Below are 25,945 nucleotides of genomic sequence, written 5' to 3'. Positions count from 1 at the left end.
GATGTGCCAAACAATACTTGAATTGTGGACTGGTCAATTGTAGGTCTATGATAAAGCATTATACAGAGATATCCTTGCTGATTGAAGATATCAACTTAGATACTTTGTTCTTGACCGAGACTTTGACCAGTTCGGATTCTGCTGTCGGGTTGGGGCTGGCATGTCCAGAAGGCTATAAAATCTTCCACAAACCCAGGAAGGAGAGAAGAGGTGGAGGGGTCGGGCTAATCTATAAAGGAAAATGGAACTTCAATCCTTTCAAGATTGATGAGTTAATAGGGATAGAACTCTTAGGCTTTTCTCTTTCTGACTCGAAAGGATGCCTGCTTACAGTAGCGATCTGTTATAGACCCCAGGACAATGCACCCATTATCAAATATTGCTAGACACCATCACCAATTTAGCTCTTACCCACTCCAAACTGATTATATTGGGTGATTTTAACCTATGGGACAACGGGTGTCTAGGTGGACATTTGAGAGATCTGAATCACACCTGCAACTCTATCAATTTACAACAACTGATAATACAACCAACACACCAAGGGGGACATGTATTGGACCTTGTATACGCTAATGCAGAAGAAATAAAAAAAATTGATATTCTGCCCCAAAGCTAGACAGATCATTATCTGATCCAATTCCATATCACACTGAATAAAACTAGGGATATTAATAAACATCCAGCGTTACGTCGGATGGGCAGGGAGTAGTCAAAACTTACGAAAAATGATAAACTAGCTACTCTTCTGGAAAAAAATCTATTTGCTCCAACTATCTCAGTGGAGAATAATTATTCTGCACTCTGCAAACATATAATCTCCTCCCCTAGACTCAATATGCCCACAAAGAATGCTTAAAGTCCGGAAAAAAGCTTCATCCCCTTGTTACACTGATGAATTGACGCCATTACAAGTGGCATGCAGAAAAGTGGAAAGAAAATGGAGGAAAAATGACTTAGCCCTAGATAAGAAGGAGTTAAGATCTATACAAATAAAGTATAAGGAGGACATCTTAAAGGCAAAAGCTGACTTTTATGCGGAATCCATCTTACAGGCCCCAAATAGCGCTAAGGCCCTCTTCACCATTTTGAAGAGCTTGTCAAACCCTACCTGTATGATTAATAGGGTGATCAATTCGCAATCACTCTGCAACGAGATTGCATCTTACTTAAATGAAAAAATCCTAAAAATAGTTGGTGAGCTTCAAGTTAATACGATCATGAATACAGATAATTCCCCTCTATACAAGGACAGTCAACAGCAGGCAAGTAATAGCCTGGAAAACTTCGAAATCATTACGGAGGATGCTTTTCACCTTTTGGCCCATGGTGTTCCTTCCGGATCTACTCTTGATCCCCTTCCACACAGGTTTTGGAAAACTGTAGGTCAAGGTACCTTTCCTTGGCTAACTCAGATTTGCAATCAGTCTCTGGAGTTGGGAGAAGTTCCGGATGCTTGGAAGCAAGCTGTGGTGACACCACTACTTAAAAAACCCACACTAGATCCCTTGCTTCCAGCAAACTTTAGAACCATCTCTCTTCTCCCTTATCCCATCAAAATCCTAGAGAAAGCTGTCAGCCAAACGCTTTCACGATATCTAGAGATCAACTCTCTGTTGGATGAGGATCATCGCCCCTGTCATGGAACCGAATCAGCATTGGTCACTGTGATGGTTAATTTACGGATGCATGCTGACAACGGTAGCAACACCATTTTGGTGCCGCCTTCGATACGGTGATGAGCCATGCAGTACTGCTTGAACGATTAATAAGATTAGAGTGAAAGGACTGGCACTTAAGTGGTTCCAGTCCTATTTAACGGGCAGACAGCAAATAGTAACACTGGCACCATTTACATCAGCGAAACATTCTTTTTCATATTAATTGCAGCCTTTTTTCCCTCTGATTAAATCCTTTGGAATTGACCTAGCCAACTACGCCGACGATACCCAACTGATAGTCTCTTTGGAAGGAAAACAGGCAATCTCCCTGGATACCTTTCAGGAGTGTATGGGTCGGACGGCTGAGTGGCTGAGAAGTAATTCACTTCAACTAAACGGAGGTAAATCAGAAGTGATATACTGTCCGAGTGCTAAAAATCCTATGCAAAATCTAAATAACTTTAGACTTACCCCAAACGATGAACCTCTGATTCCAACAAATACAGTGCGAAATCTCGGCGTACTGATAGAGTCTCAGGTAAACAAAACAACTAGTACCTGCATATCATTACTTCGGATGCTGCGACAAGTTATTCCGCTGCTTCCTAGCAAATCATGCTCTTCCATGGTAAGCAGTATAATATCTAGCAGGCTGGACTACTGCAACTCTCTGTATGTAGGTGCCCCCCGATACATCATTCAGAGACTGCAAAAGATTCAATCAATGGCTGCAAAACTGGCACTTAATAGACAACGCAGATAATCATCCTCCCTAGCATTAAGGGATCTCCATTGGCTCCCCATTCAGGAAAGGATCCTCTTTAAATCTTTGTGCATGATATATAAGGCACTACATAAGTTAGGCCTAGTCCCATTGCAAAAGAAATTCAATTGGTATGTGCCTGTCAGGCAACTCCGGTCATCCAACACAGGCCTGATTAAAATCATTAGATCCCGGGCGTGGCTAGCAGCCGATGATGGCGGCAGCATAGAAGGCGAGCTCCGTGGTTGAAGCGGCCTCCTCGACGATCCGACCACTGATCCGTCACACAAATATCTCCTACGGGAAAGGATCGACGCCCAGGACCGGGCGGAACAAATCGGAACAATCGGAACGAAAATCCGACATCGGGAAGTACAGTTCCGAGAGACGCCCGTGCGGGCAGCAGAGAAGGCCTACAGCCTGGCCGCGGACTGAAGCGGCGAGCCGACAGGAAGTGCTACAATCAGAGCAAGACAACACCGGAAGCGCCCGCTCGTGGACGAGCTAGTGACACAGGAAGGAACAGCGGAATAGCGCCATCGCCGAACTTGAGGGGCTGGGGTCAGGAGGACTAAACATCCTGATCGATAGCTACGTGGTGGTTCAGAAGCTCCCAGCGAACATACGGAAGCAAAAAATTCCTGCGACCTCCGGGCCGAGGCCGCCATCTTGGACACGGAGCACGGGTGAGCCCGAGGTGCTATACAGCGAAAAGACCGCGCTCCCCGAGAGCCGACAGTCTTGGTGGACAACAGAACTCATCCTACAGACCACTGGCTGCCCGGTGAAAAAGGGTGCAAAATCCGTCGCATAGTGGCGCGACCGGAGGCAGGCAGGCGCATATCCGGACTCAACCACCACGCAGGCCCCAGGGCACAGACTTAACCTCTTGGGCCCCATACCCCTCATGCAACGATATGCTCCGAGATAATCGGTCCGTAGAGGCATTGCACTACGACTAGGACCTATATACAGAGATTGGGCGGCGACTTGTGCTTAGCAGGAAGTGCAGGCCGCCTCCGCGACAGACTTGGTGGCACGGAAGGGAGCAAACCCCATCGATCAGTGGCCCTTGAGATCGATCGGCCCAATTCCAGTGAGCGTAAAGTGAACAGAAGGCCGCCGCAGGGGTCTCACCTGAACGGTCGCAACACCATTTGGAAACTGATTTCATAACGAGTGACTTCTGCGGACCGCGGCGGAAGGGACCGCCAGGATGACCGGTAAAGGGCCGAAAAGCGGAGCGGCGCAAGCCCGACTTGAAAGATATGCCTACGATAGGTCTACCTCCTCCCCGCCAGACGCGAAACAGCAGGCGGGCAAAACCGCGGACACAGCGGGAGGCAAGAAAGCGACCTTGGACGACGTGATGCGGGCCCTCACCCAGGTACAGGCAACAGTGGGATCGATCTCAGCAGAAATAACTCTCATACGTGCAGACTTCCATAAAATGACAGAAAAAGTGAATGCAATGGAAGTAGTGACCAAATCGTTGGTGGAAGATGTCTCCGAACTACAGATAAGTGTGGAGCGGATCACAAAAGAAAACAGGGAGCTGCGGGACAAGCTGGATGACCAGGAAGGGCGCTTGAGACGGAACAACATTCGTATCATAGGGGTTCTGGAATCTGAAGACACAAGGGCGATGGACCTGTATGTTGAAGATCTGATCAATCAAAGCCTTCAGCCCAAGGGTCTCTCCGCTTTCTTTACAGTTGAAAGAGCGCACCGAGTTCCCGGGGACGCCCGAAAACCGGGGCTAACCCAAGGCCGATCATTGCTCGGCTCTTCAATTTCAGAGATAGGGATGCGATCCTACAGGCAGCAAGAACTTCACCCCCCATCAGAATACAAAACTCCACTCTGGCATTCTTCCCTGACTATACGGCGGAAGTCGCATGTAGAAGGAGAACTTTTTTCGAGGTAAAAAAAGAACTTAGGGCGAGGGAGATTCCCTACTCTATGCTTTTTCCAGCCAGACTGAGGATAGTGGTGGACAATAAAACATGGTTCTTCGACACTCCGGAGGCAGCTCAGGATTGGCTGGAGGGTTGGAGAACAGCAGGCCTGCCTCACCGTTCCAACAGGTCAAACAAGCATCGCAATAACGGACCTCGACTGGGATCCCAGTCATCTGGGGGAGAAGCAGACTTACACTCACCTCTGAACGACGTACCAGAAACGGAAGAAAATGAAGACCAATGACTTCCCGATGTGGCCTATCTAGGCCAATTGTGTCGCTGACCGGGGGTGCTGCCATGGACACTGGGCAGAGATCCTCCGTGGTCAAGGAAGGGGACAGCCGACTCCGGAGAGTCCTTCACTCCAGCGAGCAAGTACTGTGTTTTGGGTTGGGATCAGGCACTCTGCTGAGTTGGGGGGGCGGGCAGTTTTAGGTCCGTTTAGCAGGGGGGGCAGGGTGGGGGGGAGTTGGGGGGCGGGAGGTTTTGCATTGTTTAAATTGTTCTACCGGTCAAGATTGGAACTATATGGTACACATCAACCGAAAGGCGGCACATTGGAAATGCGCTCGCACACAATCACCACGACACACTAAGATCGGCCACCACAGATATTATGGCACACACCACACGTGTTGACGCAGAAAGGGAGGTAGCCAGGACTGGGCAGGTGACACCACTGTGCCTTATGACATGGAATGTAAGGGGTCTGGGGGATAAAGTTAAAAGAGGCTTGGTGTTACAGAGCATAAAACGACTAAACCCAGCCCTGGTCCTATTCCAAGAAACACACTTAACGGGCACAGAAACCAAAGCACTTGATAGAAAGGGCTACAGTATGATCATACACTCGTAGTTCTCTAGGGGGTCCTGTGGTACAGGGATTCTGATGCACCGCTCGTCGAGATTCATACTCCAATCAACGAAATCAGACACACAGGGACGTTTTGCGGCGGCACATGGGCAGTGGGAAGGAAGACCGCTCTATGTGGTCTCGGTCTATATCCCGCCGGCACTGCATGCAGTCGCACTACCAGAATTGGGGAAATTCCTGCTAGACCTTCCAGAAGGAGATCTCATTGTAGGTGGGGACTTCAACGCAGTAGCACACAACACACAAGACAGATTCCCGGTGAGAACTCAGTCTCCCGGGCCCTCCCGGCTACATGATTTTATGGAAGCACAGGGCTTGGTGGACCTCTGGCGACGATTCCACCCAGACGACCAGCAATACACATTTCATTCAGCGGTCCACGATAGTTTGTCACAGATCGACTATTTCCTAACACTGGGACACGGCACCCTCACTATAGAAGATGTACAAATCCACCCAAGGGGTGTTTCGGATCACTCTCCCCTGACACGGAGTCTCTCCAACCCTGGACGGGCCCGGACACGCATCTTCCCGATCTACCCGGGATACCTTAAAGTACCATTAGTAGCAAAAGCACTAAAGAGGGAGACAAGGACATATTTCGCTGAGAACGTAGGGTCCGTTAAGTCCCCCATTATCCTATGGGAAGCGTACAAAACGGTTCTCCGGGACAGGCTATTTCCACTATCACAAGATACAAACGAACGCAAAAACAAGAGCTCCTTGGCCTAGAAGACAGGCTCGCCAAGGCCAACAGAGACCATGAGAATGGCCCGACGAGGGACACGCTGCACAGACTTTGACTGTGTCAGCAGCGTCATACCGACCACATACGCCGCAAGGTAGTGGACAATATAGCGACAACAACACACAGACTTTACGATGTAGGTGACAAAGCCGGTAGGCTTATTGCCTGGTTGGAGAAAAAACGGGAGGGGCAGAGAGCGATCCTACACTTGAGAGATCCTGCAGGGGTACTACAAACCCGTCCCTCATTGATAGTAGAACTCCTGGCTGACCACTTTCATACAGTTTACTCCCCTGAATTCGATGTTACTCGAGAGATGGCGGAGGCGTCTCTCGTAGGAGTACCCACTCGCACCTTGTCACAGGACAATAAAGACGAGTTGGAAATGGACATGACTGCTGAAGAGTTACAGATAGCCATCACTGCACTCCACTCAGGAAAAGCGTTAGGTCCTAATGGGATACTGATTGAATGGTATAAAACCAGGTCGGAAACGCTTGCGACCCCCCCTACTAAATATGTTTAAGGCCAGTCTGGAACAGGGACAGTTGCCGCCCGATCAACGCGCAGCGACTATAATAGCAATACCAAAACACGGCAAGCCACCTGAGGACTGCGGGTCATACCGCCCAATATCTCTACTTAATGCCGAGAGTAAGATCTTGGCGAAACTACTAGCCAACAGACTGTTACCTCATCTGGTGCACCTAATACATCCTGATCAATCCGGATTCATGCCGCACAGGAGTACGGCGATTAATCTTAGGCGCCTACACGGCGTGATGGCACGGGCTCCATTACTGTCGGAACCAGCAGCTATCCTGTCACTTGACGCCAAAATGGCGTTTGACCTGGTGGAATGGCGCTACCTCTTTGCGGTTCTGGAGCATATGGGTTTCGGCCCAAAATTTGTAGCGGGATTAGACTTTTGTATAAAAACCCAGTAGCCCGAGTGACAGCAAATGGCCACATCTCGAGAGAAATACCACTAGCGAGGGGAACGAGACAAGGGTGCCCACTCTCGCCGCTCCTGTTCGCACTGGTCCTGGAACCCTTAGCCACCATCATCAGGACCACCCAGTTATTGAAGGGCATACGGTGGGGAGGCGACTGGGAAGACAGGGTGTCATTGTATGCCGATGACATGTTGATCTACCTAACAGACTTAGCAACTGGTATTCCGGTACTGCTGGCCTTGTGTGAGAGGCATGGCACAGCCTCGGGGTACAAAATAAATTGGACTAAATCTGTGCTCTATATGCTCCACGGCACGCCGCCGATCCTAAGTGCGGACTGCCTATTATTATTAGAATCCACCTCCTTTAAATATCTAGGAATCCAAATTACACGAGAGCATGCGACCTTTCAGGACTTAAATCTCAGGCCGCTGCTCGACAGACTAAAATCAGACGTGCGTCACTGGAAAACCCTCCCATTAACACTGTTGGGCAGAGCCGCACTTTTCAAGATGATGGCGCTACCCCATTTCCTATACGTCCTGGAAAATACGCCAGTGTTGGTCCCATCATCGTTCTTCCGACAACTAGCGACTCAACTGTCCAGCTTATTGTGGAGAAACAGACCAGCCAGGGTGGCGCATGTGAAATTGATTCGAGACTGGTATAGTGGGGGGATAGCGCTCCCAAATTTGGAACTCTATTACTGGGCAGCCCACCTCAAAGTGATTAACCAGTGGATACACAGGCCGCAGGACGATCCGGCATACATGGCGGATAGGAGGCAGCTAGGGACAAACATGCTTCTGGCCCCACTCTACAATAAAGGATTGATGGCAAAACTCAGCGGCCCAACTAAACACACTGTGACGCTATGGCACAAAGCCCAAACCCGACTAAAATGGGAGGGAGTAGTTACACGACTTACACCCCTGTGGGACTCCAGAATTTTGGGAAATCTGAGACACAGTAAAGGCTTCGAACAGTGGGACAATATCGGGATCTCCACGGTGGGTGATATGTGGACGAAGGATGGGGTGGTTTCGTTTGAGACCCTGAGGGAACAGTACAAATTGGGCATTACTGAAACATACCGTTACATACAGATTCGTCACGCACTACGGTCAGCAATAGAACCAGGCACTAATGTCCCAGAATCGGCCCCGTTGGAGGACCGACTACTTACAGACTACATGGAGACCAGTGCTACTTCCCTCACTTACCGTAAACTCATAAACAACTTACTTGACCCGTTGCAGAAATTGAAGGAAAAATGGGAGGGGGAAATAGGAGAACTAGATGAGACAGACTGGAATGCAGCGCTGGCGCCGCCTAAAGAAGCTGGCATCTCATCAAGATTTAGGTTGGTGCAGTTTAAAATATTGCACCGAGTATACTATACACGCACCGCCCTGCACAAAATCCAAAGAGCAGATCACCCCTACTGCCTGAGGCATTGTAGAGAGGAGGGCACATTGTATCACACCCTTTGGTCCTGTCCCAGCATGGTGGACTATTGGCGGAGAGTAACACGCACAATGGCCCAAACCTTACAAATCCCGATCACACCTGACCCCCGAGTTTGTCTATTGAATGTGTGGGGCCCAAACAACTTAACATCATATGGAAGGCAATGGGTGGTCATTGGAACGATGTTAGCAAAGTGAGATATAGCGCAGAAATGGGGATCACCTGAGACACCGACCCTGGCACAGTGGTGCCGGAATATGGACATGCTTATGGTGGTGGAACGGGCAGTGTACCAACAGAGAGTCAACCCACGTAAATGGAACAAAATATGGACACCTTGGAACACTTATAGGGGGGAACTGTGTGAGCCGCTGCCGGAAGAGGAAGACGTGGATAGTTCAGGGGATGAGGAGGAAACTGAGTAGGGGAGAATGGAATGTGGAGAGGGGTCCAGACAGGGTAGCCCCAGGGTCTGCCGGGCTCGTAGGGTTGGCATAATAGATCTGCAAATTGTGGTATTAAAGGCTTTGCCCATGGTAATGGTTGATTTGAATGCTCTAATAATTTAGCTAAAATGTACCAACTATCCAATCGATGACCTTAAAGTTAAGAGTTGTTTATTAAAAAAGAAAAAGTTGCGCTATTGGTTGACTGCAGCAGAATGTTGACGCTGCAGCCAACGGAAGAATATGACTGTGATTATTGCTATGTGCTGCAACAATAAAAAAAAATAAAAAAAAAATCATTAGATCCAATCGTACTAGGCTGGGAGACAGTCTTTAGTGTGGCTGCTGCCCATCTCTGGAATGAGCTTCCTCAATTCCTAAGGCAGGTCAATTCCCTGATGATGTTCAGAAGAAGCCTGAAAACATGGCTCTTCCCTAAGATCTGAGTTTATCTCCTGTTATATGCAACCTTTCTGATGAGTGAGAGCTTCTTTTATTCGATTTCTGAGCGCCTGGATACCCTTAGAGTGATAGCTGCGCTATACAAGAACCCAACTCAACTCAACTCAACATAGGAGGAGACCAAATGTGCATCGTCCCTTCACAGTGCTGGCAGACATGGCGGATGAGGAGGTCATATAGAAATTCTGCCTGGATCGAGAAACTCTCAAAGACCTATGTGCTATGTTGGAGCCCCACCCGCAGCCTAGCAGGGCATATCCGGGTGCTTTCACACCAACTTCTAAGGTGATAACGGCCCTGCATTTCTTTGCTTCTGGATCTTTCCAGTACACGGTGTCCAGCACAGGTGGGATGTCGCAACCTATGTTCAGCATGGTACTACGTGATGTCCTGTCTGCTATGATGATCTAAAAAGACAGATATATGCATTTCCTCAGGAGGCATGAATTGGCGGCTTTGAAGGGAGATTTTTATGCACTTGGGCACATCCCCAATGCTGTTGGTGCCATTGCCTGCACACATGTTGGCCTGGTTCCACCACAGGCATGTGAGCACATCTACAGGAACAGGAAACATTTCCATTCCATCAATGTGCAAGTGGTGTGCCAAGCGGATATGATCATCCCACACGTGCCAAATTCCCAGGCTCAGCCCATGACTCATACATGAAGCGTAACAGCATTGTGCCACGACTGATGAATAATCTGCTTCCAGAGCATGCATGGATTGTGTGTGAATACAAAGAGTCCGGTAGCGTGCTGTGTGTGTGACATGCTGTACTCTGCCACAGTTACATTTCAAGGTTTCTCTCTGTTTCTCACACCTATGTGATTCAACATATCCCAACCTCCTTGGTTGCTGAGCCCACTGCGGAATCCCAGGACATCAGTTGAAGTCAGCTGCAATGATGCCCATGGGAGGACAAGTTGTGGAGTGGAGCAAACTTTTGGTCTCCTGAAGTTACGTTTCCGTTGCCTGGACAAGACCGGAGGTGCATTGATGTACTTGCCCAAGAAGGCTTGTCAGATCATAGTTGCATGCTGCATGCTCCACAATCTGGCCTTGCGCAAGGAGATCCCCCTGCTCCTGGATACTGATGAGCAGCCAAGGCCCCCGCCTGCAAACCAACCCGTGTCCAGTGACGAGGATAGTGGAGAGGTGGGAGGTGTTGACCTGCGTCAACAGTTCATCAACTGCTACTTTACTTGAAGGTGAGTGACAATGTTCAACAGGCCCATTCTCTGATGATGTCGCTGTTGTTGGCAAGGTGTATGTTAGCTTTGTGACTGCATCCATTTGTTGACTCAGTGGTGGCTGACAATGTTTCTCGGACAGGGTGGTTTGGCACATCTTCGGGATGTGTATGTCAGCGCTGTTTGTTATTGTAATAAGGGCAGATTGGAGTAGCTTGATGGCAAGTGTTGTCTGATGGCTGTTTGATGCCAACCCCTGACTGGTAAATATTGTTGTGTTTTCCTAGGTCCCTTCAGCCTCTCCTTCCCTACATACATTCCATACTCCAGGTACATTATAATCATGGTGAAGAGTGCACATCCGGAATAAACACGGAGCAGACACAACGACGTGTGCGTAAGGAGAGTTTATTTACAATAGTGACATGTGAGGGGGTGGACTTTTACAATAAGGTGATTAGTGAAGCAGTGAGTTGAAAGTTATGGTAAATGAGACAATCGAGTTTTCACAACATTTGTGTGGTGACACAGTCCAACAGACAGATGCAATTCACAAGGCAGTGTGAGTGAGGACAGTATAAAAAGTCAATGCAGTATTGAAGAGAGTTGCAATCATGGCTGGCTCAGTGACCGGCGTTTGGCAGGTGCTTTGCCACATGATCCTCCCTGGCATTTTTTGGGATGGCCCCTTGGTCGTTTGGCAGGGTAGGCCTCTGCTGCAGGGCCAGTGGGGTCTGAGGACTCACCCCTCTCTGTGGCCGCAGGGGAGGTGATGAACTGTCATCCTGCGGCACCCCAGAGGGAAGTGGAGGTTTTGGTTGTGGTGCAGGCCTGTCCCTCAGTACCGCCATTAGCTGGCCAAGAGGTCCACGATGTGGCCCATGCGGTTGTCCATGGCCGTCATCAGCAGCAGGAGCTCTCATGAATCTTCCTCAGCCTGGCCTGTTCGTCCCTGGGCCCGTTCATGGACCCCAAGGACTCTGTTGATGTTGCCCAGGGTTACGGTCCCAGTGTCAAGCGGGGACTGAGAAAACGGGGGTTGGTCCCAAAACGCATTGTCCCCATGTTAATTTTCATAGGAACTTTAGACAAGGCTACAGCCCAAACTGCTGAACGGAATTGCACCAAATTTGGCACAAAGGTAGCTGCTGGTAGAGAAAGCAACCTTTTCGAGAGATGGTGTACATTTGTTAAGTAGTTTTGGAGGTATTTAAAGAAATTTTGAGTTGCGATCTGATTGGCTGTCAAAAGTGTTGGCAGCCATCTTGTGACTCGGTTGAACCGAGTCTCAGAAAAAGATTTTAAGAAATGAAAAGGAGGCAGGGTAGAAACACTCTGACCCCCTAGAACTCTTGGGGTGTCCCACAAGGACAGGATGTCAAGGCATGTTTTGCCACTGAGAACTTACAGCTAAACTGTTGACTGGTGAGATGTTTGAAGATAGTTGAAAGAAGAATAAAAGATGAGAAGCAGGATGCACAGGAAAGGCTAGTTTCAGACTCCAGCAAGTGACAGACACCAATCGTACCATGGGAACAAACAATTTATCATTTTAACCCATTCGGCCACAGAGGAACATAGTCGATTTGCAGGCTAGTGAGACACAGAAGCCATTGTCAAGAAACTTTTTCTTACCTGAGGCTAGCTCTAATTCTCCTTTCATGTGAATTTTATGTACGTCACGTTTTTTGATTTTAGTGTTGATTCTCAAAATATAAACACGCGTATTACTGCAGTTCCATGTGTGAACTTGACATGCATAATTTTTATTGATCTTAGTATTGATTCTTGAAATAGAAGTAAGCATATTACTGAACCTTTTTATAATTAAGGAGGAGACTGCATTATGGCACTTTTCAGACTGATTTGATTGCACAAAATCCATAACCATACCCCTGATCAATATTTTCATCATGGTCTTAAGGTTTTGTTACAGATGGTTTTATATTCTGATTTGTTTTTGCAGTGGTTTTAATTAACCAAGCACATTAATTATTAACCATGAAACTTTAAACTATAAATTACTATTAACAATTAAATTAAAAATTTGAAAGCACTTCAAATTGCAAACAATATTTTAAAAAAATATTACAAAATATACAAACAATACTAACTCATAAAATTAGTATATAAACTAAACCACAATAAATTAATTTAAAAACAATATTCTATGTTATTGAAAACAATTTTGACAACAACGATATTCTTAACAACTATATTCCTTACCTGAAGAAATGATATTCTGGACAACAATATTTCTGCATCACAATATTTTGGCATCACAATATTTTTTTAATATTTCTGTCTTCCAATATTTACAACTTGATATTTTGTCCAAATACCAAAAAGGAATGCATTTAAAAAGAAAAATATGAAAGTTTGAGGTTTGGACCACTGCCTTCTGTTAAAAAATATTTTTTGAACCATTCTCAAAGGGGAAAATGTTCCTTTGCGAATGGATTACCACCAATTTTGAGTTGGTGGTAAATTGTGAATGTTTTGCAAGCGCATTTCGGAAGCAAAAGATCTGTACATAGCACTGCGATTTGGTGTTAGGAACGGATGCCTCAACATGCCATTCCAAATACTGAACTGAAAACCCAAATTGCCATCGCAATTCGGGCTTTGATTGCCAGAATGTGAATCGGGCCATTTGCAAACGCAAAAATACTTTGTACATCTAGCTCCAAATAATTTATGTTGTTTTCCTTTTGCAACAGCACAGATAGGAGGAGGACAGTCATTAACCTACATGGCTGTTTAGGTCTGGCGTGACAGTATAACTGTCACCTGACCTTTTAACCTATGTAATTTTACTCTGCAGTAATTTGCTTACACACACATAAATAGCTCTTCCCATGCTGTTTAGTTGTAATGCTGCACATTGCTACACAACATTCCTTTAAAGCCAAACCTATTGACATTGCATAATGCTTGTTTAGTTGTCCGGCTGCTCATATAATGCTTCCTCGCGCAGCTAAATGTGTACATTGTAACAAAGATTACCATATTATACAATGACAGGCCATACCATAGCATAACATACGACAATCCATCGCATACTATAGAAAGCTATATAATGACTAGCCAAACCATGACAGGCCATACCATACTATACAAATTAATTCCATACCATGCCATACAACAGACCATACTATACCATACCATATCATACCATATCATAATATACAATAATATGCCATATCCTATCATACCATACAATGAAAAGTCATATCCTACTATACTGTACTGTACCATACATACCATACAATGAAAGGCCATCCCATACTATGCTAAACAATGACAAGCCATACCATTTCATACCTTCCCATACTATACCATAGGTATCATGCAAATATTATAATGTAATCCTTTTGTACAAAAATTGCTAACCAAGGTAAAGCATCTCGCATAGGTGAGACCTATTGGTTTGTGGGTTATGGGTTTTGAAATTAATAGGTCTTTTCCATCTGAAATGAGTTACCAACCCTAATTAATTCTATTTATGGTTACCACATGACAATATTTTTTGTACTTAAAATACCGTAAGGATACCTATGTTGCCCCTCATCAGCATGTTGTACATACTTTGTGGGTTTCAGCCTGTTCACAGGCTTCCCATTTGCTGGCTCCATCTTCGCTCTCCTATTTTTTCTCCCCATTTGTCCACAGCTTGCATGCGTCATACGTCTTCCTGTGTTTAACCCTCCCCGAGAGCTGGGACCAAATACTACTATCCATACACAGCTCCCAGTAAAGCAACCAGTTTTGGAACTACTTTTTAAATTTATTTTGAGCACTTCACACGAGCACTCGCTCCTTGGGCTGTTTATGTAAAAATGTTGTCTTTATCGCTTCACATTTACAGTGTTCTGATGGTGCCTGTTTTGTCCCCTAGCAACCTCCCGCTTCTTCCCGCCTGCTCCACAGCTGCACACAAATAGTTCTTTGTTGACTATGATAGAACACTTGCCATGTTTACTTGAGCTTTCTTAGACGCACACCAGTGATTAACATCTTGTTACCCACCACCTGGTTTGCTTGCTCTCCATTCACTATTGTGATAATGGTTCTGAAATAATCTCTGTGGTTTCTGGGTGTGTCTCTAGCGAATATAAATATGGTAGCATGTTTTAGAGAAGGATTTCCTTACCTGCACATGACCGGCAGCCATACTGGAATGGGTAAGGTCTGTTGTTTCTCTTTGTATTTTCTCTTTGCCCATGTCTTACGAATGTTGGTAAAAAGTTCTGGCTGTAGCAGTACGTCTTGTAGTAAATGTGTGCACATCAGCACAGAGCATCTTTCAAGCGCACTCGCACATAATTTATTATGTGTGCAGCGAAGGTAGGGATGCTCTAATGGAACATGCTGCTTTATGAACCACTTTCATTTTACATTTGCCATCTTTCAACCCCCTCCGGCTTTGCTTCTTGATCTGTCCTCCCGCCACTCCCCCCTCTCTGCTTGCCTCCTCCTTGTTCTTTAAATGCCCACTTTTTGACACTCTTCTCATCGTGTCTGCCGCCCTATTTTCTGTGTTATTATCTTTCTTGATTTGACTAAAAACCTTCTATGATCACTTGAGCTGAATGGGAAACACTGCTTGTTTTAGTAATAACAGGCTGTGACTTTGACCAACGCACATAAGGACGTATAAACATATGTGGATACAGTGGTATGCTCACCCGAGATCTTCCAATACAAGCACAAGCTCAGCAGCCTTCTCCTTGTTACGTGATGCAATGGAGCACGCCTCATTACGAACCACTGTCATTTTACATTAGGTCAACTGTCTTAAGTCAAAATTCTCCTCCTTTCTGTGTATATTTCTGTTTTCAAGCAGCCATTTGTGAGTAGCCAAAATGTAACGTTTCGGGTACAGTACCATCCATATTACAATGGCAGCGGGAAGTAGCCTTTAGGTGGCGGCGTTGCCACCACAGAAAGGCCTGCAGATTACTAAGTTGGGGTTCCGTTGCGGGCCCCCAGGATGTTGGGGGGGAGGGTGGGGCACATGGGGGGTACCTATTAAAACCCCCCTGCATTTGCATGGACAACGTGGCAGGCAGCGCGTGGTGCCTGCCACGTTGTGCAGGTAACTGCACTAATGCGTTTTTGTATTGCGGCGGGACCTGCTGACAGCACCGCCTGTCGCAATGCAAAAAATGCAGAATGCACCCGTCAGTGTGGCAGGCGCCTCCTAATAGCACATGCGGTACCGCCACACATATTGAAGCCGGGTCCATTTCCTGGGGCGATTTGTCTGCCCGCCATCCTAATAGACCCCCTAGTGTGGATTGAGTCATGACCATTGCAACTCAGTCCAAAGGACAGCAAGGTTAATCCTGCTTTCTCCCAGCCTGGGGGCTCCTACTTCCTGTATCACCCTCCAAGAAAACGAGAATCACCTACTTCTAAGAGAGGAAGAGGAAGAGTGTAATTGAACAGAGTGAGAACATTCGGCTGGTAGAAGACCTGGGCTGGACTTTCATAGATACAGGATGACATAGCATTACAGAGGCATTACTGTTCAGAGGGAACTTGGTTTGTCAGTTTGACTGGACTGTTCCTAGTGGAAAAGGACCAACACTGATTTGATTATCACTGGGTCCTGTCAAATGTAGCATGGTCAACAAAAAACTATGGATTGGAATGCAGCTATAGAGGCCTAATTCACAATGGTGAGTAAGTTTACTACTTTGAAGTATTTACACAAGGCACATTTTTTGTAACTTTGCAATAACTTACACATGTAACTTAGTAACTTACACTTCTCTAGTAAGTGTGGCACTGCACTTGGCCAACCACTACTACTGCAACAGCCTTCCATAGAAAATAATGGAGTTAGACAATTCAAATAAAACCTCATAGGAAATAGTGTTAAAACTATTTACAAATATAAAGAAATAAAGCATAACATTAAACATATATCAAAATAATACATATGTAGTTTTTAATGATCAAATATTTACAATCCATGTATAATTTAACAGAAAATGTAACAATAACTTGTATTAAACATGTAGTAAATTAATTCTATACATCGCTTTTTTTAGGAACTATTGATGTGCATTCACAATATTTTTTCTACAGTTGGGAATTTATTTTTTAAGTTATACTCATTTTAATTTAATTGAATATATTAACATTAACAATTGAATTCAAAATTATTGTAATAGCACTAGCATTTTTCTATTTTGTTCTACATTTAAAGAAAAGTGCATAAAATTAATTTACATTATTATTTAACATAAAAAATATTTTTAATATTTATTTTCAAGTTTAACACATTTAAAAAAACTGCCAAATACTTTACCAAAAAGAGAATCCGAAGTCAGGGTGGAGATCTCCGCATGGTGAAGTATATGGACATATTTTTAAGATGACACATGTGCTGACAGCGTACCAATACAAAGACTATAGTATATAGCTTCTTCTTATAGCACTAATGAAATTATATATAATCCCCTTTTCTTTCAGATACATTTTACTGGTGAGCAGTTAAATATATGTGCACAGGAAGGTATTTTTTTATTCTTCTCTCTGGTCATATGCAAATCAGTCTTGACCCTGCTCCTCATGGGAACAGTCCAGTCCAAACTGCCAAACCAGGTCCCTCCTGTTCCGGAAACAAACATCTTGGGACCAGTTTCAGGGTATCACCCGTCATCAGCCACGCTAGCTTGAATTCAGTGGCAAAGTGAGCAAGTGTCCCAAGTCTGGCATTACCCTGGCCACTTAGGGCGAACATAGCAATTTGCAGCGCTTAACTTGTCTTGGACCTCAGAGTTGATGACGGTCTTGGCACCATCCCTTTAGCTGTTTTGACAGTCGATGTCGAGGAGAGGGCCGAGTCGTCCTAGGATCATCTCCGCCCACCGCCGTCCACACAGGCTTGGACTTTGGACTGCTTCCAACAGTTGCCTAAGGAGCATTGGCCAGATTGACAAGGGCAGAGGCCAGCTGGTCCTGGGATTCTCTAAGCGGCCCCTGGCGACCCACATAGCAAAGCCTCAAGACCTCGCTACCCCTGCAGCAGACGGACCCCCAGCCGAGACCGCAGGCGAGGTGAGCAGCAAGCCCCTGGAGACCCCGACTCGAGGCTGTAGGCTCTCCCCGCTGCTGCAGCAGCCCCCGGTAGCCCGCAGACCGTTGCCTCAAGTTTACTCCGCCATGAAAACGGCAGACCCCCGGTGACCACAGGACGAGACCCGGGGCTTCCTGGTATTGGAGCACCAAGTCCCTGGAGACCCCAGCCCATGGCGGCAGGATCTCCTCCTGGTTTGCAGCAGCAATCTTCGAAGACCGCAGGATGAGGTGTTAGGCTTTCTCGTTATCTCATCCGGGTCCCCAGAGCCCCTAGACCGAGGCGGCTAGACTGCTTGGCAGCCGCAGCAGCGGTCCCCCGGAGACCCAGAGAGCAAGGCAGCAAGACTACCGGGCCACGGCCAAAGCAGACCCCAGGAGGCCCCAGAGCGAGGATACAAGAAGACTTTTAGGTTACGTAGTGAAGTCGCTACGCGGGGCGCCCCTCAGAAGCAGCTCACAACAGCACACAACAACGCGACAGCACGTTCAATGTAGCGCTTTTGACGGAAGACTTAATTGAAAAGAAAAGAATATATACATTGCGTCCACAACACCATGGAAACATAGCCCTCATGCAACAAAGGGGGCCTTGATGAAGCCAGCAAAACAATCTATTTATGCCAAAAAACAACCTCAGTGTGGACATCGTGGTAAAGGTAATGATACCTTTGTTACATTTGACTTTATTTTTATTTCTTGATCTGCATTCGCATGTATTTCTACATACTTGTTAAGATAGCAGTTGCTCTGGATTTGACTCTCTTAAAATGGCCGAGGTCATAAATAACAATGACAATGGGCCTCCCCATCCACTGGTCACTTCTAATTATGTTTAACTGCATCTCCTCTGAATACAAATCACAACTGAAATAGGACTACCTTACCTTTGCCATTACAGTTTCATGGATAGGGAAACAGGACTACACTGGATATCCCATTGCTCCCCAACAGCTTAATGAACAGTGAAACAGGACTACACAGCCTCTCCCAGACTTAATGGAAACAGACAGCTGGTTAGTAAGATCTCTCCCAAAAGAGTCTGCCATCTTAGATAGTCTCTACCATAGAGGTATAACCCACAATCGCTGCGCAGACCGACGCCATATCACCACAGGTAAGAATCTCTTTACTTTCTTCTCTTTATATATTCCTTGCTATTCTATCTCTAAGCCCCGTGTCTTTTCCTTCCTCTCTTTTCCCCCTCTTCCTACAAACCACCAAAATATTTGAGATCCCACTCCCGGTTCCCATTCAGCCCATGATTACTTAGCCACCCCCTCATCTGCTTTCCTCACCCTTCCTTACCCCCACTTCCCCAAGCACTCCTTACCTCATACCACAAACCCCTACTAGGCTCTTACCCACATTGCACCTCATATCACTTCACCTACTCTGCTGGTCATATCATGGAGCTCACAGGCACACATACCTACAACATCATTTATCCCCCTCAACCTCTCAAAAAAATCAGCCAAACGATTCAAGCGCAATTTTATAAAACTTCACCCTGAAACTCTCTTCGCTGATCCCTATTTCTCACCACACAACGGGATTACAACCACTGATATCATTTTACACACGAAACGAAGAGCCAAATGGAGAAAAACATTCCTAGCTTCACTCTCGATCTCTTCCACGAGGAAAACAGTGCATGGTCTAGCTATTTGTATTTACCCCTCCCAGCTCTTCCAAGCGACAGCAGCCCTCACCATCTACAATAATGGAACTATCCTCATTCAAGCCACAGACCGTAGTTTAAATCTCTTGGACAACGGCTTCCCCATCATAAAAAAACTAGTGCCTAAACCCCAATTTGCGACCCAAACTACTCCCATCTCCAGCACACAACATCTCCCACCCTGTCTGACAGCCTAGCCCCTCTACCACCCCGGCCACTACTGGCATCGGATTCAGACGGTACTTCCACCCAGACTACTCCTCCCACCAGCACACCTCACATCACTTCACCAAACCCAAACATTCTACCTCACAGCACGTCTGAGAAAGCATACGCTCCACCAATAGATATTGAACCCCCTCAGTATAAGACCATAGCTCCCCTCCCCCTAGCAACATCCCCCATAACCATCTCTCCTGTTACTTCATCCTTGCCCCATAATGTCACTCCTTACACGTACTCCCCCCCATCACAGCCACCCCCAGGTCAGTTGTTGGCACATAATAGGACACCCTATTACCACTTTGAAAACACGCTCCCCTCAGAGCACACCCGCTCCCATGTACCCCACCCACACACCAGCCAGCCACCCCCACAACTCAGCCATCCCCACAACTCAGTCATCTACATCCACAACTCATCCATCCACACTCACAACATTTCCGCCAATACTGCTTATACCTGCACCTGATCACACACCCAACCTGACCACATCGCAGCCATCCACATGCATTACACAGCCACCAACCTCATTCATAACCGCACCAGACCCAAGACTGGATAAGATTATGACCGCACTTTACCAAATCAAATAGGAACTCTAATCTTTTAAGGAGGTGTTGTCGAGACAACCACGGCGCACTATTTCCTCAAGAACATCTAATTTGAGTGAGCTCCCGTACCACCTAGTATTCACCTCGAAACTCACTCCACCCAGTTGAAAAACAGTTCCCTCCTATAATACATCAACCCACCCAATGCGAAACATCAATCCGTTTTCGGAGAGCAATCTTCTCTCTCTATTACTTTCTTACCAACCCTCTCTCACGAATACCTTAACTCCCACTCAGATGACCATCCCTACTATCCCCCTCAACCCATTCAGGTCCTCTACACACAACTTTAGAGGAATCATCGATAACAACCTAAGAAGAGTCCCTCTCATTCAGGATCCCTCTTCTTCCCTCATCACACCTCGTCTTAAATGCATCCTGTAGATCTGCCTCTAGACACGCAACAGATATAGCTGACCTCATCATCTCACAGGAGCTTGACCTGATAATGTTAACCGAAACCTAGCTAACGGAATCCTCCACTCCACTCATCGACATTCTGGTGCCCCCTAACTACGACATCATTAGATTGGATAGAATTGATAAGATAGGGGGAGGTATCGCCTCTATACATCGTAGTAACATCACTGTAAACAGAGCCATATCCCCTGTATTCCCCTCTTGCGAATACATATGTCTCAACATCCGCAGCAACGGCAAACCAGTATGCTCGCTACACATCATCTATCATCGACCTGGGGACAATCTCATCTTCACCGAACACTTCATGGATATGGTTTCAACAAACACCGGGCGTCAAAATATCCAAATATTCCTTGACAACTTCAATCTCTATTGGAATGACCACAACGACGCAGTGATCAATAGTCTCAAAAACTTCCTTGATGATCTAACCCTCACCCAAATTTGCAACAGCCCTACACATAATAAAGGCTCAATCCTGGATTTAATAATGTCCAAAAGCGATGTCATTCAGTTGGAGTCCATCCAACCCTGTGACTGGTAGGACCATCATATTATCACTTTCTTTATCAAGGAAACTGTGAAACTCAACTCGGTTCAATCCACAAAACCAAAGATTTAGAAAAGATACTTGAAAAAACTCAACCCCAACACATTACCTTCCTCTAGCTACAACCTTCTTCTGCCTCCTGCAGGTTCTTCCGACGTCCATGATCTCACCAACCACTACCTCAATTCCATGACCTCGATAATTAACGAGGTAGCCCCCCTTCAACTAAAGAGATTTTCCACTAAAGACTCTGAGCCATGGTACAATGGTCTACTTAACGAGGATAGATGGTCTCTCAGAACTTATGAAGCAATTGGAGATCAGTCCCATCTGCTAATCACCTCAAGTTACTAAGGAAAAAGAGAAATGCTTATTACAGAAAGATCAAGCGCACTAAAGCAGACTTCTTCAGCCAACAACTAGACCAAGCAGGAAATCGTCCTAAAAAACGTTTCAAATTAATCAAGACCCAATCTAAGGACGCACCTCAACGGCTACAAGACATAGCCCACCTGCAACCCAACTGTGAAAAATGTTCTGCCTACTTTAATCAGAAGACTGACAACACCAAGAAAAATCTCTTAAAAGACCTATTATTACACAGCGCTCTTCATATGAAAGCCTCCCCTTCACTCCCAACTGCACCACACCAAATCCCCTCAACGTTTGACCTCAAAACGTTGCAGCCTTGACATCCTTTACTACTTACACTGAAGAAGCTTTAGGCAAGATTCTTAATGTCCTGAAGCCTGCCAATCACCTCACCGATCCTCTTCCTGCAAACGCCGTTAAAGACTTAACCCCATAGCTTCTGCCTCTCTTGACCAAAATCATTAACAGTTCACTGCAACAAGGCTGCATCCTGGACTCCCTCAAAGTCGGACAGGTATCACCCATCCTAAACAAACCAACAGCTGACCCTGTGGACCTAAACATCTATCGTCCTATTTCCAATATTCCTACCTTCGCCAAATGACTTGAAAAATGTGTACACCACCAACTGACTAAACATTTTAATCACTTTGACCTTCTTAACAAACACCAATCAGGCTTCAGAGCAGGTCACAGCACGGAATCAGCCATGACACATATTATTGACAATGCGCTACAAATTCTTGACCATAACGGATCATGCTACTCATCCTGCTAGACCTATCCACAGCCTTTGATACAGTCAAACACGAGAATCTGATAAATCTTCTGAAACATAGAATGGGGCTATCAGGGTCAGTGTTAAACTGGTTTACCTCTTTTCTCCATAACCGAGCGCAAAAATTCAAGGTCAACAACACCCTTTCCGAATCCGTACCAGTAACGTAGGGAGTCCCACAAGGGTCCTCACTATCTCCGACATTGTTTAACCTGTTCATGGAACCACTCACCGAAATGCTACATGCGTCTAACGTGCAATATCATATGTACGGTGACGATACACAACTTTATCTTAAGATCAGCACCCTAGAAGACATTAAATTGCTTAACACAATGCTCAGGAACACCCAGTCCTTGCTGGCAGAAAACCATCTCAAATTGAACGCTTTTAAAACTGAATTCCTCCTTATAGCTCCACCCGCCAAAGTCCCCATAATGCAAGACTGGATCAAACATCTTACTACACTCAACGTTCAAACAACCATTGTGGACTCAGCGAAATCTTGGGGAATAACTCTTGATAGCAGACTCACTATGCAGAAACACATTAGCAACGCTACAAAGGGAGCAAACTTCCAGATAAACACTTTGAGGAAGCTGAAACCCTTCCTGCTAGTCAATGACTTCAAGCTGGCAGTACAAGCTCTAGTTATCCCTCGTGTGGAGTACCGAAGTGTCTCCCTGTGTGGCCTTCCAAAAGCTACAACAGCTCCCCTAAGAGCCTCAATAAATGCAGCAGTGAGACTCATCACTGGTTCGAAAAGAAGTTCCCACATTTCCCCAGACTTAAAAACCTTGAATTGGCTATCGCTTGAAGCCAGAATTCATCTAAAAATAGCGTGCATGATGCATAGGGCCATACGTCATAATGCACCCAGCTACCTCGCACAGAAATTGACGATCTCTGGTGGGATTAGATCTTCAAGAAGTGTGGTAAACCTATTATTGAAACCTCATAGATTCAACAAGAAGAAAACATATAAACGAACCTTCTCTGGGATGGCGCCCAGGATATGGAACACACTTCCACCAGAAACCAGACTGAATTCTTCTACTGCATCTTTCAAAAAGGAAGTAAAAGCGAATCTCATGGCAAAATTCACCTGATCATAGTCTAAAGAAATTCTGAGATCAATCGTACTCTTACTAGTAATCCTTACTATGACAAGAGTCCATCTAGACATCCTAGTCACTTTATCTGCCCTCAACCGGATTCAATGGGTATGTTCTGTTATGTACCCTACTGCTCTCCTTTGTACTTGATGTTATGTATACGTGATTTACCTGCATTTATTTGTTTGTATAATTAACCGTACTTAATGTAAAGCACTCTGATTTCCACAAGGATCTTGTTCGCGCTCTATAAAACCTTCAAAATAAATAAATAGCAAACACAGTAAGATGATGGACAGAGTGCTAAAGCATTTCAGACCCCCCCCCCCAAAAAAAATTTGTTTTCAGCACCTCTTGGTATCAAACAATTTGGAGTCCTTTTCTATGACATGCAGTGGCATACCCCTTCCTATTGCATTTGTCAGAGAACACATTGTCAAACTACTTCCCACTGTAGTTGTTATGGGCTTATGCCATGCACCTCCCCTTCCTACAGTATTTGATTTGGGATCTGAATTAACAATTTCGGTGTCATTTATGGTCAATGGAATGACTTCATAAATGTGCTAACAGAACGTTTGCTAGATTTAAGTATGGAGGCCTTTCAGTTTTACCAATGTTTTTTGTTTATGATGGAGTTTACAATATAAAACCTCTTTGGGTTTTATTAGCTACAGAGTTCACAATGTAAAGTCCCTTCCCCCTGTATTTCTCATGGGGTTACACCATAAAAAGCTCCTTCGTATACTATATTTGACACAGGCAGTGCATTAATAATTTGTCTATCAGTTATGTTCAATGAACTACTTTAAAAGCAAGTGAACACAAATGCTGCTCCATCAAGTGTCCATGAAGGACAAAGATAAGGGTGGAGCCAAAGTCTTTTTTGAAGCTTTTTTTGGTGATTTCATGAGCTCAGTGAATCAGCTGAACCTGTCTCTAGCTCGAGCTAAAAACTAGAAAGATGGCTAATGTTGGCCTTTGATAGCATTTCACATAGAACATACTGCATTGTTTATAGGGGTCTTCCTTACAACACTTATCTAAAGGGTCGAAAACATGTTAAAACACTGTGAAATTCCAAAGACCCTCCCAAGTCCCAATTCTGCTTTATACAAGTAAAATAAAGTTGCGCCTTTCTTTGAGGTAAGTCTATCACTTTGAACTCTGTCTACTTTCTTTTGCAGGAGGCTCCAGAGGGCGGGCACATGATGTCCCACTCCCACATCTGGTAAGTCCTCTTCCTACTCCATTCATGTCTTGCCTGTCGAGCACAGCTAGTGTAATATATCTATGCAGTTGTTCATGACCAAAGTTCTACGTGATGATTTCTTCTCCTAAATTAGCAATATAAGCCTACTGAGGAAGGAGTGGTCAGGCACAGAGTTTGCAGTTCTCAAACTTGAAACTCTGAACCAGGAGGTGGCATGGAATAATAAAAATGACTCTAATCAGCAATACAAGGACAAACCCAAAGAGCCCATCACACACTGGTCCTGGTAACCTCAGTAGCTGTAGCTCCACAGGTGATAACACCTCTAACGAGCAATTTTACGAAGTCAGTACATTTAATACTCTATTGGCAGTCCAGTCAGTCTGCACATTTGAGAATTTCTAAAGTACAAACCTAGGTTTTAAAAGCACTATGGTCCTGTTCAGTGAACAGGGTACATGCAAAAAATAAAGAAAGCACGTTAGGAAAGTGATAGAGCGTAGGGGTATGGTACTCTCAAATAGCTCTTACATGCATAGGGGGCTTGTGGGACAAGAACATTCAATTCATATGAGCAGAGTGTCCTTGGGTGCATTGGAATATTACCGGTGTGACAACCAACTAAGTGTGGGGGTTTCACATTCAAACCCCACACATAAGGGAGCTGAGAGTGTACCAGTACATGACAAGCACACAAGTGGCAGCCACATGCCCCCTCTGTAGTTCAAGTTTACTTTTTCTTCTTTCCTGTAAATTATTTTTAACCAAATCGCACACAGTGCCGGGCCCTTACCATTTGTTGTACTTTTTCTGTGTATTTTTTCCATTCAAGGAAACAGAAATGGAAGACCTGACATCCCACGTGGAGTACGTGTCGCTGGGGCCACTTGAGAGACAGAAGAGCAAATCTTCACGTGATGAATCGCAAGAGGTCCTGTATGCCGATATACACCTGGACTAATAGCACAGCAGTTTTTTTTGTTTTAGATGCTAGGTATGCCGAAGGTACCTCTAAGTCCAGAAGATTACAGCAAGAATCCATTAGGTCAAGCACTATAATGTAGGGGGGGAGGGAAAGTGCTTGCAGTCGTCATGTTTTTAATGAATTCCCATGATTGTGGTTTACCTTAGTGCTTACCTGTGCAGGCTTCAAGGCGATTAACAAAAGAGATTTGAAGTAGCTGCTCATCTTGTTTTAGAAGGATTGCCTAACATGTTGGGCAAGCCTACAAGTATGGTCTCAGTATTGTGGTACCAGTGTCACTTTTTTTAACACATTTTTATTAGTTTTTTCAATTAGGCTTTACAATACAATATGCAGTGACATATTTAGTGATAGATACATTATTTAGTTGTT

At 45.3% G+C, this 25,945-nt stretch overlaps 1 protein-coding gene across 1 annotated transcript in view; it reads left to right on the top strand.

The window, feature by feature from the left end:
- LOC147717872 (uncharacterized) overlaps positions 1-25,618 on the top strand; it is a 203,770-nt gene extending 178,152 nt beyond the window's left edge. Inside the window, exons 4-5 of the mRNA XM_086920579.1 lie at positions 24,563-24,606; positions 25,421-25,618. Coding sequence (XP_086776705.1) covers positions 24,563-24,606; positions 25,421-25,549 — 173 coding nt within the window. The 3' untranslated portion in view covers positions 25,550-25,618. The remainder of the gene's footprint in view (positions 1-24,562; positions 24,607-25,420) is intronic.
- Positions 25,619-25,945: the final 327 nt, after the last annotated feature.

This window comes from Lissotriton vulgaris, chromosome 5 (genome assembly GCF_964263255.1).
Source record: "Lissotriton vulgaris chromosome 5, aLisVul1.2, whole genome shotgun sequence".
Taxonomy (NCBI): domain Eukaryota; kingdom Metazoa; phylum Chordata; class Amphibia; order Caudata; family Salamandridae; genus Lissotriton; species Lissotriton vulgaris.
This window is presented reverse-complemented; position numbering and strand designations above follow the sequence as displayed.